The 14,643-nt window shown below is 35.3% G+C and overlaps 1 protein-coding gene across 5 annotated transcripts in view; it reads left to right on the top strand.

Moving 5' to 3' along the window:
* ANO1 (anoctamin 1) overlaps nucleotides 1-14,286 on the top strand; it is a 177,473-nt gene extending 163,187 nt beyond the window's left edge. For 4 of the 5 annotated variants that reach the window (XM_083355211.1, XM_083355209.1, XM_083355212.1 and 1 more), the window contains 3 exons: nucleotides 1,365-1,549; nucleotides 2,552-2,657; nucleotides 8,673-14,286. In XM_083355211.1, the coding sequence (XP_083211337.1) occupies nucleotides 1,365-1,549; nucleotides 2,552-2,657; nucleotides 8,673-8,933 (552 nt within the window). In that variant the 3' untranslated portion in view covers nucleotides 8,934-14,286. Of the gene's footprint in view, nucleotides 1-1,364; nucleotides 1,550-2,551; nucleotides 2,658-2,799; nucleotides 2,855-8,672 lie in introns of all 5 variants that reach the window. The other variant, XM_083355213.1, reaches the window with a different exon arrangement.
* The last annotated feature ends 357 nt before the right edge of the window (nucleotides 14,287-14,643 follow it).

Raw genomic sequence — 14,643 nt, 5'->3', positions numbered from 1 at the left:
GCTGCAATGGCTAAAGTAGGAAAGTGTGAATGTGCCTGGAAAAGCAGCCATAAAGATGGGCTGACACTTGGGCTAACCTCAGCTCCATTTCCCAGATGGTTCTACCTCCATCTTTTATTTTTCCTCCCAGATGGCTCCAGCTTCCTCTCTTTTATTAAGAGGCCCATCTTTTCTATCCATTTCCTCCTTTTCCTTTACCCGTTGACTTCATTTCCTATTTCCTGTATGGTCTAGAGCAGCTCTGTGGCAATATGTCTGCAAGATCTGCCGATTCTTCACTATCTGTCCATTGTGTTTCTGGACTGTAGCTTTCTCACTTCTGAATGCCAACATTAATTCTTCTCTTCTTTTGCTCCCAGGCTTGTTAAGCATGGCATTCTTTGTCCTTTTTTCTATTAGGTCAAAAGAGAAAGTTGGAATTGGGTTTTGAGTGTTTATGTCATAAAGACATTCCCTAAAAAGTGAGCAACTAGCAGGAACCTAATCTGTAGCTCTGAGATCACCCCACAGAAAATGACAGAGAAGCAAAATGGCCAAATTTTGGCCGCACAATTTTCAGCTAAAAAAAAAGAAAAAAGAGAAAATGAAACTCCCAAATTACCTTAAGCATCACTGGAAAACCTGCTGCCCGGCAGTCTGGCCCACAGGTTAAGAAAAAGTTGTGTACACTAAAGCCAAAGAAAATAGTGCAATTCTATGGTTCCGTATGGGAAAAAATCCACCATAATTCTAAATATTAAGCTTTCTACTGTCTTCTGAGATGGCACCTGCCCTGCGAACAGCACCTAAACATTTCATGTAAGATTTATTTTAATTGTGAAGGACAAAAATATTAAATTGCTGGATCCAAATCAGTTCCACTGCATCAGGTGTTTGTGCATTTGATAAAACATCTAAATGGAGCATTTGCACAAAAAATTCAAAACAATGAATGCAAAGTGATTCAAAATTGCTCCCAAAGTGCAGGATAACGAAGCAACATCAGTCCCCCTGACAGTATTTGTTTATTGATAGTAGACAAGAAAAGGCATGTGTGAATGGCAACATGGCAAACTTTGTGCTGTTATCTGAAAGAATTTTGCAGTTCAAAAGATGTCAGTGTTGAAATACCTATAACCGGTTTTCCACCTGATGTTAGCTTCCCAGTCAATTGCAGCTACTCATTCTCAATTTGCTGCACTTTTAGAGCTTGAATATCAAACCACCAAGGTGCAAAGAAAGCCATTAGCCTGCAGATCCGATGATATGGTTTGAACCATCCTGATTCATGGTGGTCCTTGCTGGGGGAGGAAACAATTGAGTCTGCTTATGTAATTAAGCAAGTGTGGCCTGAATAGCGCTCATTCTTTACTTTTATGGCTTAGGCATTTGTGATCTCATTCACATCTGACTTCATTCCACGCCTCGTGTACCTGTATATGTACAGTGAGAGTGGCACCATGCATGGCTTCGTGAACCATACACTATCCTATTTTAATGTCAGCGATTTTCAAGAAGCAACTGCTCCAAAAGATGATATGGAGCTTGGCTATCCAGTGAAAATATGCAGGTATATAATGTCATTTCTTTGAAACAGCTTTCCCTAGACCTCGCCTAGGATATTTATTTGTCATGCATCTCATCAAGTCTCTTTTAATTTTCGGTGTGTTTATTCTAGGCAGCATATACTGGAAAGAGCCATGTTTCTGTACATAAGGCTGCCTTTCCCCCTTCTGCTTCTATGCCAACACCATTCCCCCAACCAACTGCCACGTCAAAGGCACAAAATGTAGAACCCTGCTTTTGAAAAGAGAAATTATTCTCCTTGATAGTTTTATGAGCTACTGTAATTGTCTAGACCAGGAGTCTCCAAACTTGGCAACTTTTAAGACTTGAGGACTTCAACTCCCAGAATTCCTCAGCTAGCATGATTGGCTGAGGAATTCTGGAAAGTGAAATCCACAAGTTTTAAAAGTTGCCAGGTTTGGAGACCTCTCATCTAGAACCACAAAAGTACCTCTCTGTAAGGGTCCATTATAATTAGTTTGGATCTATTCTCTGCCAACATATATCTATTTCTCTCACAAACATACACATACATACACAAATTAAAATAAAGCCATCCTAAATCACCTCATTAATGAATCAAGCATATTAGCAGACATGAATATTTAAAAATCCTGTAGCCATATGCTCCTTAGTCTAATATTCTTTTGACCCTTTCTAGACTGAGACAGCTTGCTTAATATAATTTCACATTGTTCTCAAATATGTTATGCAAAACACATAGAGCATCCTATCTCTTTGACAAAATGCATGGAAATACAACAATTCACTAACATGTTATTATGATAAAGCAAAAGAAATGAGGATAACAATATTTTCAAAATATCAGCAGTAACTCAATGTAGCAACTGACACACTGACTTCAGTTAGAGATGAAGATAGATAGATAGATAGATAGATAGATAGATAGATAGATAGATAGATAGATAGATAGATAGTGTTTGATATGAACTCTAATTATTCTCAGAACCTTCTGATTCTCAATTCTAATCTTGTTTTTTTTTAGATACAAAGATTATAGAGAACCTCCATGGTCTGAAAATAAATATGACATTGCAAAAGATTTTTGGGCTGTGCTTGCAGCAAGATTAGCATTCGTAATAGTGTTTCAGGTAAAGTACAATCAAAATTTGTCTTTTTCCCAGAAATAAATAATTTATCCACAATAAAATGAATGCATGAAAAAGTGTTTTTAGGAGAGTATGATATCTAACAGTATTTGAAAAATATCATGTCCATATCACATTTGTTTAGGAGGTGTCAACAACTTTTTCAAATTCCAGATACTCTTACACAAAAAGCATTTTCAGTAAGTAAAAATTATATTGTAAATTTTATGACAATACTGCACTTCAAGATTTGTACTGTGGCAGAAATCGTTGCATTGCACAGAGAGACTCTCAAATGAGTATAACAGAATACCAGCAACTCAGTGAAGAATCAGCTGTTTCCTTTTGTTTTCTCTTGTAACAGTATGTGGGAATGATCTTCCTCAGCCAGTGTGCCTGGCTGAGGAATTCTGGGAGTTGAAGTCCATGAGTCATAAAAGGGCCGAGTTTGAAGACCCCTGATCTCGAATGATGAGAAGAGATGCTGCCCAGGGAATGATCAAATAAAAAGGGGGGAGAAGCTGCCCCTGAATAATGGGCAGAGAAAAGAAACATGGAAGGGATCCACCCTGACACCAGGTGGTAAAAAGAGATGGCGGGAAATTTATGCTTTCAGAGCTGCAAGATTCTGTGAATGTAGCTTTACAATAAAGTAGAATTGTCATGTTTCCTATCTAGTCTATTTGGTGCCCAACCTCTGTTTTTGTTGTTGTCACAAAGGTCATCTAAGTTAAGTAGCTCATTCTCTTGTCTGGCTGAGCAGAAGGTTAACGTTTGTCCTCAGCATCATTGGTTGTGTGGCTGGGCAGCAAGGTGAAGCCAGCACTGCCAAAATTGAGAGCCCCATGGGTAATAAGAAAGGTTATCTGGGGATGCTCACTATGGCATCACTTGCTGTGCAACACAGGCCATTTTTCTATCATCAATATAGTATCTGTTGGATGGCTACCCGGACTTCTCACCTCCTGCTTACAACAGGGTGTTCTTCTCTGCAATGCCACCATTATCCCCGGGCTTTACTGCGTTCCAAATGGCATGTGTCCTTGTACAGCTTAGGCTTAGTTATGCTTCAGCTCCTTCAGTACTTTTTCTTTTTTTTTACAAAAGGAATCATATTATGAAATGTTGCCACTCGTCACTCTAATTTTATATACCTTTCCTATCAATTCAACCCTCTTAGCCTTTTCCTACTAAGTGATGTTATTGATAAATAAAACAAAATTACAGTATAGTTGTTGAGAGATGATTAAAACCATAGAATACAATGGTTAGTATATTTCATTGCCCATAAGTGAGATTAGCAGAAACAAATTGCGTTAGGTTTGAAGTATTCCCACTTTTATTCCATCTGGGAATGAAACTTGCCCACCTGTGTGGTTACTTAATTCAGTTTGATTTCTTGTCCTTGTTTTTAAATTTCCTCCTATTAGTTTTGGAGGAGAGAGAAATCTTTATCTTAGCTCCCTGCCTGATTAATAATAATAATAATAATAATAATAATAATAATAATAATAATAATATAATAACAACAACAACAATAATAACAATAATAAGTTGGAAGGGACCTTGGAGGTCATCTAGTCCAACCCCCTGCTCAGGCAGGAAACCCTATACCATTTCAGGCAAATGGCTGTCCAGTCTCTTCTTAAAAACCTCCAGTGTTGGAGCATTCACAACTTCTGGAGGCAGGTTGTTCCACTGGTTAATTGATCTAACTGTCAGGAAGTTTCTCCTTAGTTCTAGGTTGCTTCTCTCCTTGACTAGTTTCCATCCTTTGCTTCTTGTCCTGCTTTCAGGTGCTTTGGAGAATAGCTTGACTCCCTCTTCTTTGTGGCAGCCCCTGAGATATTGGAACACTGCTGTCATGTCACCCCTCACTCTTCTCTTCGTTAAACTACACATACCCAATTCCAGCAACTGTTCCCTATTTATATGTGTACTATTGAGGAATCATTTACAGAACTTTGCAGAATTTGCAATCCCCTCTTAGGATGCTTCCTCGGGTGGCTAATTTCTGATGGTAAATAAGAATTGGCTTTGGATAATTATATGGCAGATAGGAAGATATTTTAAAGTCAGGTATTTAATTTTTTAATTTTTTAATTTTAATTCCATTTATATCCCGCCCTTCTCCGAAGACTCAGGGCGGCTTACAAGCTTAGCAGTAGCCTTCATTCTATGTATATGCCTGCTTGTTAGGGCTTTCACACACACACACCAGCGGCATTATTACAAAGTCAGCTTATTGCCCCCAACAATCTGGGTCCTCATTTTACCTACCTCGGAAGGATGGAAGGCTGAGTCAACCTTGAGCCTGGTGGGATGCGAACCTGCACTAGTTGCAGGCAGCTGGTGTTACTTAAGGAGGCATTAGCCCACTGCTCCACCAAGGCTCTTTTAGGTATTCCCCATTTTAAAGAAACTTCCCTCCTCTTCTCTCTTGCTGGGATGCATCTAATATAGCTGGAATGCCCTCTCAAGGATTGCATTTCAGAAGTATATTCCTAGATACACAGAATGTTATGGGATTTATTTCTGAGTAGACTTATAGGGTTGCATTCAAGAAGAGCTGCTGTGATACTTTTTTAAATCTTTGAATCTTCCTACACAAAGTGTTTACTTCATTTATCTATAATTGCATTAGCTCTCAGATAAAAAAAAATCATAGTTGACTGTTATGCTTTTCACAAGCTTTTAGTATAACTTTAGTAATATTTTACATTAAAAAGTTGTTTACAGCAAAGCAGATTAATTTTAGAGTTGACCTCAGGCAATTCCATTCACTGTTGCTTTGTCAGTGATTAAGTACATTATGAAGATAAATCATGTATTAATTTCATGAAGCAGTGTATAGTTAATGCTCATTATCTTTCAGTTCTAATCTTGGGATCAGTTCGACTACTGTGGAACATATTTTCAAGCTTCACAGCTATATAGTTTATTTAGATTGGGATTATGTATATATTTGGGACACAATTTCTAGTTAAAGTTAAGTGCGCCTTAAATTCTGTTGAATTTCTATGAGACAAATCCATGTGCATTCATATATACATATTCATTACACTGTCCCATTTCAGGGTAAACTGTTATACAGAGTATAGAAAAAGATGTAAAAAATAGTAGGGTTGAAATAAGAAAAAGGAAAGGAAATATATTTGAAATAACTCACTAGACTTTTCCACCCACTTTAGTTTTGCAAATCATTCTTGTTTCTGCCTTGCTGTACATCACTTCATATATAGTTGTCAAGTATTTCAAGAATGATAGATTCAGGAAACATGGCCCATTTGGACATCTGGAATTATATTTTATTTTAGTAGGTTAATGTAACAGAACCTTGTCCAATGCTGCTACCTTCATCTTTGATATATAAATGTTTGGATCCTCACTGTTTCATACAATCTATCAGATACTCTCTGCCAAGTATATTGGCAAGATATATTGGCAAGCCAACTTATTCTCCTGTATTTTTGTACAATATTTACTGTTTCTTCAGGTTTTTTGCCCAAGAAAACAATTGTGGCATTTTCCCCAGTCATTAGACATAGATATTAAAGAAATTTTATAGCCACTCTATATGCAAACCACATTTGTATATTAATGTTTCTTCCTTTATACAATCTTACACCTACAGCCATACCAATTTTCACCACTCAAAACATTTATGACTTCTTTTTCATTATTTTTCTCTAACACTAACATTTATACCATTTGTTTCAATTGTGTTCTTCAACATGTCACTAGCATTCCCATACAAATCTCTGAAATTCTCCTTGTAGCATTCTATCCATTCAATTCTATCCCAATTCATTTCACTGCTTTTATATTTAGCTCCATTTGCCCTGCTGAAGGTTTTGTTCTTTTTGCCCAAATTTCAAAATGTTTTCATATCCATCAAAATTAATTTGTATTTTCTCATCCTCTTTTAATTTAAACCATTCCTTGCTGCTTTACTACTTTCTTTGCAATTATCATTTTCTCTCTATATATATATATTTATTAGACTGTATGCATTATTTTCTCTTCAGCCTTTTTCACTTTGTTGTTCCATCAAGTATCTTCCTATCAGCTTTCCTCTAGTTACTTTGCGGCACTCGGTAACTTCTAATTCAAGAAGCTTCTATGTCCTCGATCCTTTCATCCACTTTCAATTGGAGCTTGGTCTGTCTTTCAATATTTCTTTTTACACACGTCTTGATTTTTTTTTCCTAGAGTCATTCCACCATCATTCACATTTCTTTCATTTCTTCATCTGTCCTTAACTACCAAAAAAGGATTCATTCTTCATTCTTCTCTACGAAGATGCCACTTTGGGTTTCCCCGCAAGAAGCCTTTTTTTTTTTAAGAAAAGAGATGGTGATGAGGCCAAATTGGTGAACTTATGGTAAAATAACATCTTTCAACCTGGGTGAGCCTACCCTCAAATCCAAGGAGGAGCTAGAATGAGAAGGTCGTGTCTGCCATTGACTTACATATATATGCAACTGAAAGAAAGAATCAAGTTAGATAAAAAGAATCATGGGTTTGATTTTGTTAAAAATGAATTGGAAAGCCTACTGAAAGGTAGTGTTGAACATATTGCTAAAGTTTACAAAATATTATTGAATTTAAATTGGAAAATGAAGAAGTAAAACATTGTATGATTCAGTGGGCAAGGAATTTGGGGTATAATATAATGCTTGAACAATGGGAAAATATGTGGAATAAAGGATTAAAATTTACATTAAATTATAATCTAAAAGAAAACTTTTACAAGATGATGTAAAATTGGTACATAACACCAGATAAGTTATCAAAAAATGTATAAAGGTATTTCAAATGACGGTTGGAAATGTAAAGGCAAGAGGGGATGTTTTACCATTTATGGTGGATGTGTGATAAAGCAAGAAAGTATTGGAGTAGGATTCATATGTTAATACAGAAAATTCATAAATACAGAAACAAGGATTCATCCCACATTCATATAATTTGTCATTGTTTCTTTCACTAAGGCTCACTAAGGTTAGTATTTCCTACTAACACTAAGAACACACGGGTCTCTATTGGCACATTTATTCAGCATACCAGAGTGCAGTCAAAGCCATTTTCCCTCAGATAGAAAATTTTCTGTGAAAACTAGAGATTGTAGCTAGATGCTGTCTTGCAAGCCAACATGTTGTTTACAATGCTCGACTTAATGACGGTTCACTTGGTAATAGTTATGATAGGTACTGAAAAAGCAACTTACAGGATCCAATCTGGGTCAGCCACCGGGACCAGAGGTTTAGTCTTCCAAGCTTTTCGACTTGTGCTGGAGCCCATCCTCAGGGAACTTGTCCAAAAGCTCAAAAGACAAAACCTTTGGTCCTGGTGACTGAGCCCAATTAGATCCTGCAGCATTATCCTTGGACACGTATATTCGCCTTCATTCGTGAGCAACTTACAACCTGTATTCAGTATTCTGACATTTGTGGTGGGGCCCTGCCCTCCCCATGGTTATGTGATCACATTTTGGGTGCTCAGCAACCAACCCACATTTATGGCCATTTGTAGCATCCCAAGCTCATGTGGCTATAATTTACATTTTTTCCAGGAAGAGATGTTTACTTCCAATTTCCAGCAAAAAAACACCTCATAATAAACAATGGTTTGTTTAACAACCATGAAATTTACTTTATGATCCCTGCATTCACTTTACAACCAGCATGTTTGCTTAATAACTGCTGCAAAAAAGGTTGTGAAATTGGCATGGTTGTGTGATCACCGAGTTTATGACTGTCACAACTTATGACCAAAATTTCTGGCTCAGTTATGGTTATAAATTGAGGACTACTGTACAATTATGGTTATACCGGTAAATTGAGGACTACTGATCTCTGGAATTAAGCCTATGTCTATGCATTGTACTGATGCATACTTAGGAATCACAAATATAGATGAATCTTTAATAAGCTACATATAAATTCTGTAAAAAAAACTTTTTAGCCAGGCCATAATTTTGACTTGATTAATATTGTCTCTTTCATTTTTATTTTTCAGAATTTGGTTATGTTTATGAGTGACTTTGTTGACTGGATTATTCCAGACATTCCCAAGGACATTAGTCAGCAGATTCACAAGGAGAAAGTTCTCATGGTAGAAGTTTTCATGAAAGAAGAGCAAGGAAAGCTGCAGCTGCTAGAAAACTGGAGGGACAAGGATCAAAGGAGAGGTGAAAACTGTAACAGTCACAGTCCCAGGTCATCAATGAGCCATAGAGGGAGTGTGTCTTCCTGTCACTCATGCCATGTTGAGGTATAGAAGAAGACATTGTTTTACACTGGGGCATTCCATTCATAAAGCAGCCAATATTTACATGATAGAACTTCATACAACCTGGTGCATGTTTAAGCATATGTGACAGTTTTGCTTTTATCTATGTGAGAAATAATGTTCTTACGAACAGGGAGGACCATATTCTATTTCTGACAAGTTTTCTTTTTTATTTTCTTTCCTTTTTTGCACAAAAATAATGCAGGGATTTTTTTATATATATAAATAGATAGGTAACTTGCATAGTTAGCTTAGAGCTATCACTGTTTTATTTTTTAAAAGGAAATAGGATTCTGTAGACTCTTCTCTCAGAATTTTATATTAGCGTATTTATTAAAATAGGATAAAATGTATGAACCAAACTACAAGTATTGGAATAGTAATAAGTTCCCCATTCCTGAGAAGCTACATCTGGGGTCTTGCAATATGCTAATAATAACAATAATAATAAATATAATGGGGAATGCTTTTTGCAAGGCTGTGGCAACAAAGTTTTGACTTGAATCTGCCGACTTTTTTACAAGCAGAAATCCTGTTGAGTTTCCTTGATGATAGGCTGAATACCCTGCATTTTCTCCCAAGTGAATGCAGGAGCAAAAGTATTTTGTTTTCCATTTGAGATTCTTGCCTCAGTTCATCACCTCCACCTTCATTTCATTTACTCTAGTGAAAAGAATGGTCAGACTCAAATCACTGTAATCTTAGTCTCAACACTAACGAAAGCAAATCACTCTATTGTCTTTCATATCTTCTTCTATGAGAGATGAACTATTTGTGCAAGGACATTTAGTTTAGTAATTCAAAGTGTCTAGTGCACATTCCAGAGGGGACCCCCAGAGAACAAGAAGAATATTAGCATCAACACAATTTCCCCAAACACTGAGGGACCTTTGAAGAAAAAGTGTCCTAAGTCAAGAGCATGCACGCATGCACGCACGCACACACAAAATACTAGCAAATTGCACTGCTCACCACTTACCTAGAATCTTTGTTGCTGAAGGAACGTATTAAATAAATGTGCTCCCAATTATGGTTCTATGTCACCTCTGCTCAGTAATGCCACAATACTATATTTAAGGACATTACATCTTTCTAAAACAATGTGATCCTGTCACTTCACTGATGAGAGGGCTGTTGTAGCTCATAATCTCTTATATATTAAGTAATTTGGCCCAGCAGCTCATTTCTATTATTCCTTTCCATATCTACAACTTCTCTGCCTTTGGCAAGTCTGATTCATTTGTCTTGCTCTCTTTCACATTGAAATGTTCAAAGAATTTATTTGAGCACCATTCCAGTGAAATATGGGCCTTTTTCCTCTCTTAGTAGATATATATTATAGAGGTTATAAGGTTTGAGTATCATGGAGCCAGTATAGAGATGTGCAATTTTGTCCTTTCATAATACTAGACTCGTTTTATGAAAATTGGATCACGATTCTTCAGAACAGAAAAAAGTAAATATGGTGCCATACAATTCACAAGTACCAAGTTATGTCTTTAAAAAGAGATTATATCATCTACTGAGAATAGATTAACAAATGAAAAGTAGAATATTAATTAATTGGTGCAATTGTTCAGAGGCAACACAGGAAATTAATGTAGCAGATATACAACCATGTAAAGTTATTACTTTTATGCAATGCTAGTAAATTGCATGGAAGTATCTTGAAGGTGCTAGGTGTATCTACTAGTGATAACATTAAATTATAGTGACAGTAGATAAGTGGCATTTTATTCTTGTTTCTTTTTACATTATATTTTTTAAAAGATATTCATATAAGATTAAAAATAAGAAAGTGAAAGGGGTTAGCAGAATTAAGAAGCATTTCAGTAAGCTTCAAAGGAAAGTTCTCCTATGCCCATCACTAGTCACTGGGCATCCAAAAATGACCATGAAAAGTTGAATAGTATGGACTTCTAATGGACCCCAGCTTTATTTTTCCTCTTCAAATAGCTAAATATTTTAATTAGCACTAAGCCTGCTTTGGAAGGGTAATGGAGGAGCAGTTTATAATCCTTGCAATCTTAGAAAGCAATAGAACAATTCAAGGAGAAGGAAGGTAGAAATGAATGTTATAGAAAACCAGCAAGCCAAATTGGTGAATAGAAAAAAACAAATACATTACAGATTTTGATATAACAAAGTTTTTCCTGGAAATTCATGGAACCTATGAATAGCAATCCAATTACTGTGTGTCATTGAATCCTAAGACTTGCCACAACATCATATTGTAATGCAGTTCTGTGCATATCAAAGTCCTTAAAGCCAATTTTCACTTTAAAAGTTGCCTTTATATCAGCAAACCAAGGTAGAAGAAGGAATGCACAGGGCCTTACCTGTTGATATGGATGGCAAGTATGAACAAATCTATACATGGCTCTCATCAGGTCTGAAGGTCATGTTTGTACATTTCATAGTTTGTCCTTGTCTCTTTAAAATAGTTCCAACTGGGAACCTGTATGATTTTCATTATGTATAAAAGTATATATCATGGACAAATATATAAAAGATGTTCAACCTTCATTGTCTTCCTGATAAAAATCAGCATGCAGTATTTGCTTCTTTATTCATGTTGAAGACCCAGCAGTATCATTAGACTCTTGACAGCAAGCGTCTGATTTGAGAAATGAAGGAATAGGAAAAATAAATTAATTGTCTCTACGCAATCTTCACATACTTCGGTTCTGCCAAACTTTTGAAGACAAACAGCATTGTTGACAGGGTCTAGGCAGCCAAGGAACACGACAACATTCCTTTCAAGGTAATCCAAGAGACAGATCTGGATTATAAATTCAAAACCTGGAAGACCTTTGCCAAGATTCAGTTACAATTAGTATATCAATCCTTTTACTTAGGATAAAAAGCAGAGCATTCTTGGAGTCACACTCAATGTCTAGTGATGGTTTTGACCCTATGTGGCTTTGTTGCAGCAGTACTGAAGTGGGTTGCCATTGCCATCTTCTGGGATGATTTTTGAATTTGGGCTTTTTCAACATTCAAGTCTAGGTTGTAGCCCTAGTATTTGTGGACACTCTCCCATCAAGGAACTGATTGACCACGTACCTAGAAGCAGGGTAATTAACTGCTGAAAACATATGGTTTAAAGAGAGATAAGCCAATGAAGGTGTGAAATCAAAATCAGAATTATAGGTACCGGCACAATATGTGTGTTCCTTGACAATCCATCTATTCAGTCTTACCTACATTGTCCAAAAGGTAAAACCTGCGCAAGAGTCTAATACTTTAGCCATGCAGATTTCATGAATGCATGATTTTACATAACAGTTTGCCTCATTATAAGGACATCATAAAATATACCAAATTAGTCATGTAGTATAGATGACTAATCTAGTTTGATAATATATTGCAAGTAAGCCTACTGTGTGGTTTATTCAAAAAGCAAATGCCCAAGACTGTTATATTTCAATTTTAAAAATTTGTTGCAAATTTATTTAATGTAAAATCACAATTTTGCCATATTTATTAGTTTTAATATAAATTATAAATGAATTCAGTTCTTTTTAAATATAATTTATCCAAGATTCTCTGTAAGTGAAAATGTATTATGTTAATGAAATTTTGTCCAAACATAATACTCTTGCCAAAGATTATTCTAAATAAAGGGCTTATCTTTTGTTTATAACTGCTTCTTGTAAACTGAACTGCAGGAATGTCATTTATTTTAAAATCATATTAGTCTTTTATTATAAAGGTAATTAGCCTTATCTTTCTTGACATAGAATCCATGGAAGAAAATATTTGATATAATCCAATAAATGTGTTTTAGCTATGCTAAGAGCCTTATACAAAGTAAAACAATTTATGTTTATATACTGACCTATATGCATGAATTTGGATTTAAATATGCAAGCATTCAACGAATTTCAGATGCCAAAGTGTCCTATCCAAAGATACTTTGGATACATTTCTTTTTGTTACTTGATGCAGATGGAGGTTTGTTTCCTCTTGCAATAGTTAAAAAATGTTTTGTATTAGATGTGATGCCACACAGTAGGATTTAAAGCTTAATCTGTTCCAACCTTCAGTAAGTTCATATATTTCCTAATGTAAATAAACATTTATGCATACAGATATAGATCCATAACTTACAGTTTCTGTCACTGCATTTTGAGCGCCTGTTCAATCTCCCCTAGCACCAAACATACTCATAGACTCACTAATCACAATATCAGGATAAGTTTATTTTCAACAAAAGCCAATTTTGCACCAATTATATAATTATGAATTCAATTACCCAACTTTTTTGAAGCAATTTATAAAAAAAAGTACTACTGAGAATTATTAATTACAATAATTAACCCAATTTTTTTTTAGCAGAGCAGACTACTGAATAATAGTAGCACTTAGCATTTGAAAGGGATAGGGTTCATAAGAGCCTGCAAAGCATGCATGTAGCCCTTATCCGCAAAATCTACTTCTCCAATAAATTTTGAATTGCATTGCAATAGTAGTGGGCAACTACACAATCCCAGGAAAGACATAGCTGCTTTAAGAAGTTACAGATGTGGGTACATAAGCATTCACACTTTTTTTTTTCTCCTTCATATCTGAAGCACTGTTGCAGCTCTACTTATGAATGTTCTTTGAACAGGAAAGATGAAAATCAGAACTCGCTCTTATCAGGAATTTTGTCACAAATTCTGTTTGTAAATACAGCTTTATGCAACATTACAGCAGCTAAGAACATTCAGTATTAAGATAGAGGCTGGTTTCATTTTCCTTAATTAGCCAAAACAAAAATTAAAAACATTGAGGAAAACAAGTTACAGTTGTAAACAGATTGTGGTTGTAAATGGGCATGACTATAAGGGAATCAAGAAAATAATAAGGTAGGATGTAATTTACTTCTTTTCAAAATCAACAGTTAATCCTTCTCTAGTTTTTCTATTACTGTTAGTCTTCCTAGCTAATATAAATTCAGGTATAATTTATACTGAACTATTATATCTCAATTAGTTTTACTAGAAATTAGGAAAAATGTACTGTACAAAAAATGTTAAGTTCATTTCATAGGTTATGAACATGAAGTTGACATAGATAGCCCAAATTAGTCAGGGGGAGAGTCTGAAACTAAAAGAAACGTAAAATGTAATCTTAAAATGTTGGCATAATACTGACATTCCTATAAATATAAGAACTATATACTTAGAAATGTTCATTTTTGAGATCATAAAAAATAATGACTGCTTATGATTGTTTTATAGTTTCTTTTGTACTGCATTTTTTGAAAAAGGTTTTGTATATAATGCTGTATCTAGAAAATTATATAATGTTCCTTTTCATGGACTCTTTTTTTTTAAAGAAAAGTAAATGCATACTAAAGCTCTCTAGTTTTTTGTTGAATATTTATTTGTATAACTAATATTCGTTTAAACTTTCTCACAAAATGCCATTCTGTGCCATTCTGCATTCATTTGAAGAAGAGAGAATGGTGTGGAAGATATGTAATATGTCAATTGAAAAAGGTTTTATGTTTCAGTATTTCAATAAGTGTTGAGAACACTTACTTCTGAGACAGCTTGGAAGAGAAAATCTCTGGTCCTGGTGATCGACTCAAATTCGATTTCGCACCATTGTCCTGGGACACACATTCACTGTTACTTCTTTTCATCTGGAAGATCTTCCTATATACAATGATTTTCAAAATTGAGGTTTGGGGTGCTTCCAGATAAGG

The sequence above is a fragment of the Vipera ursinii genome (genome assembly GCF_947247035.1).
Source record: "Vipera ursinii genome assembly, chromosome: 1".
NCBI lineage: Eukaryota > Metazoa > Chordata > Lepidosauria > Squamata > Viperidae > Vipera > Vipera ursinii.
Note: the sequence above shows the minus strand (reverse complement) of the source record. Positions and strands in the feature narration are given on the sequence as shown.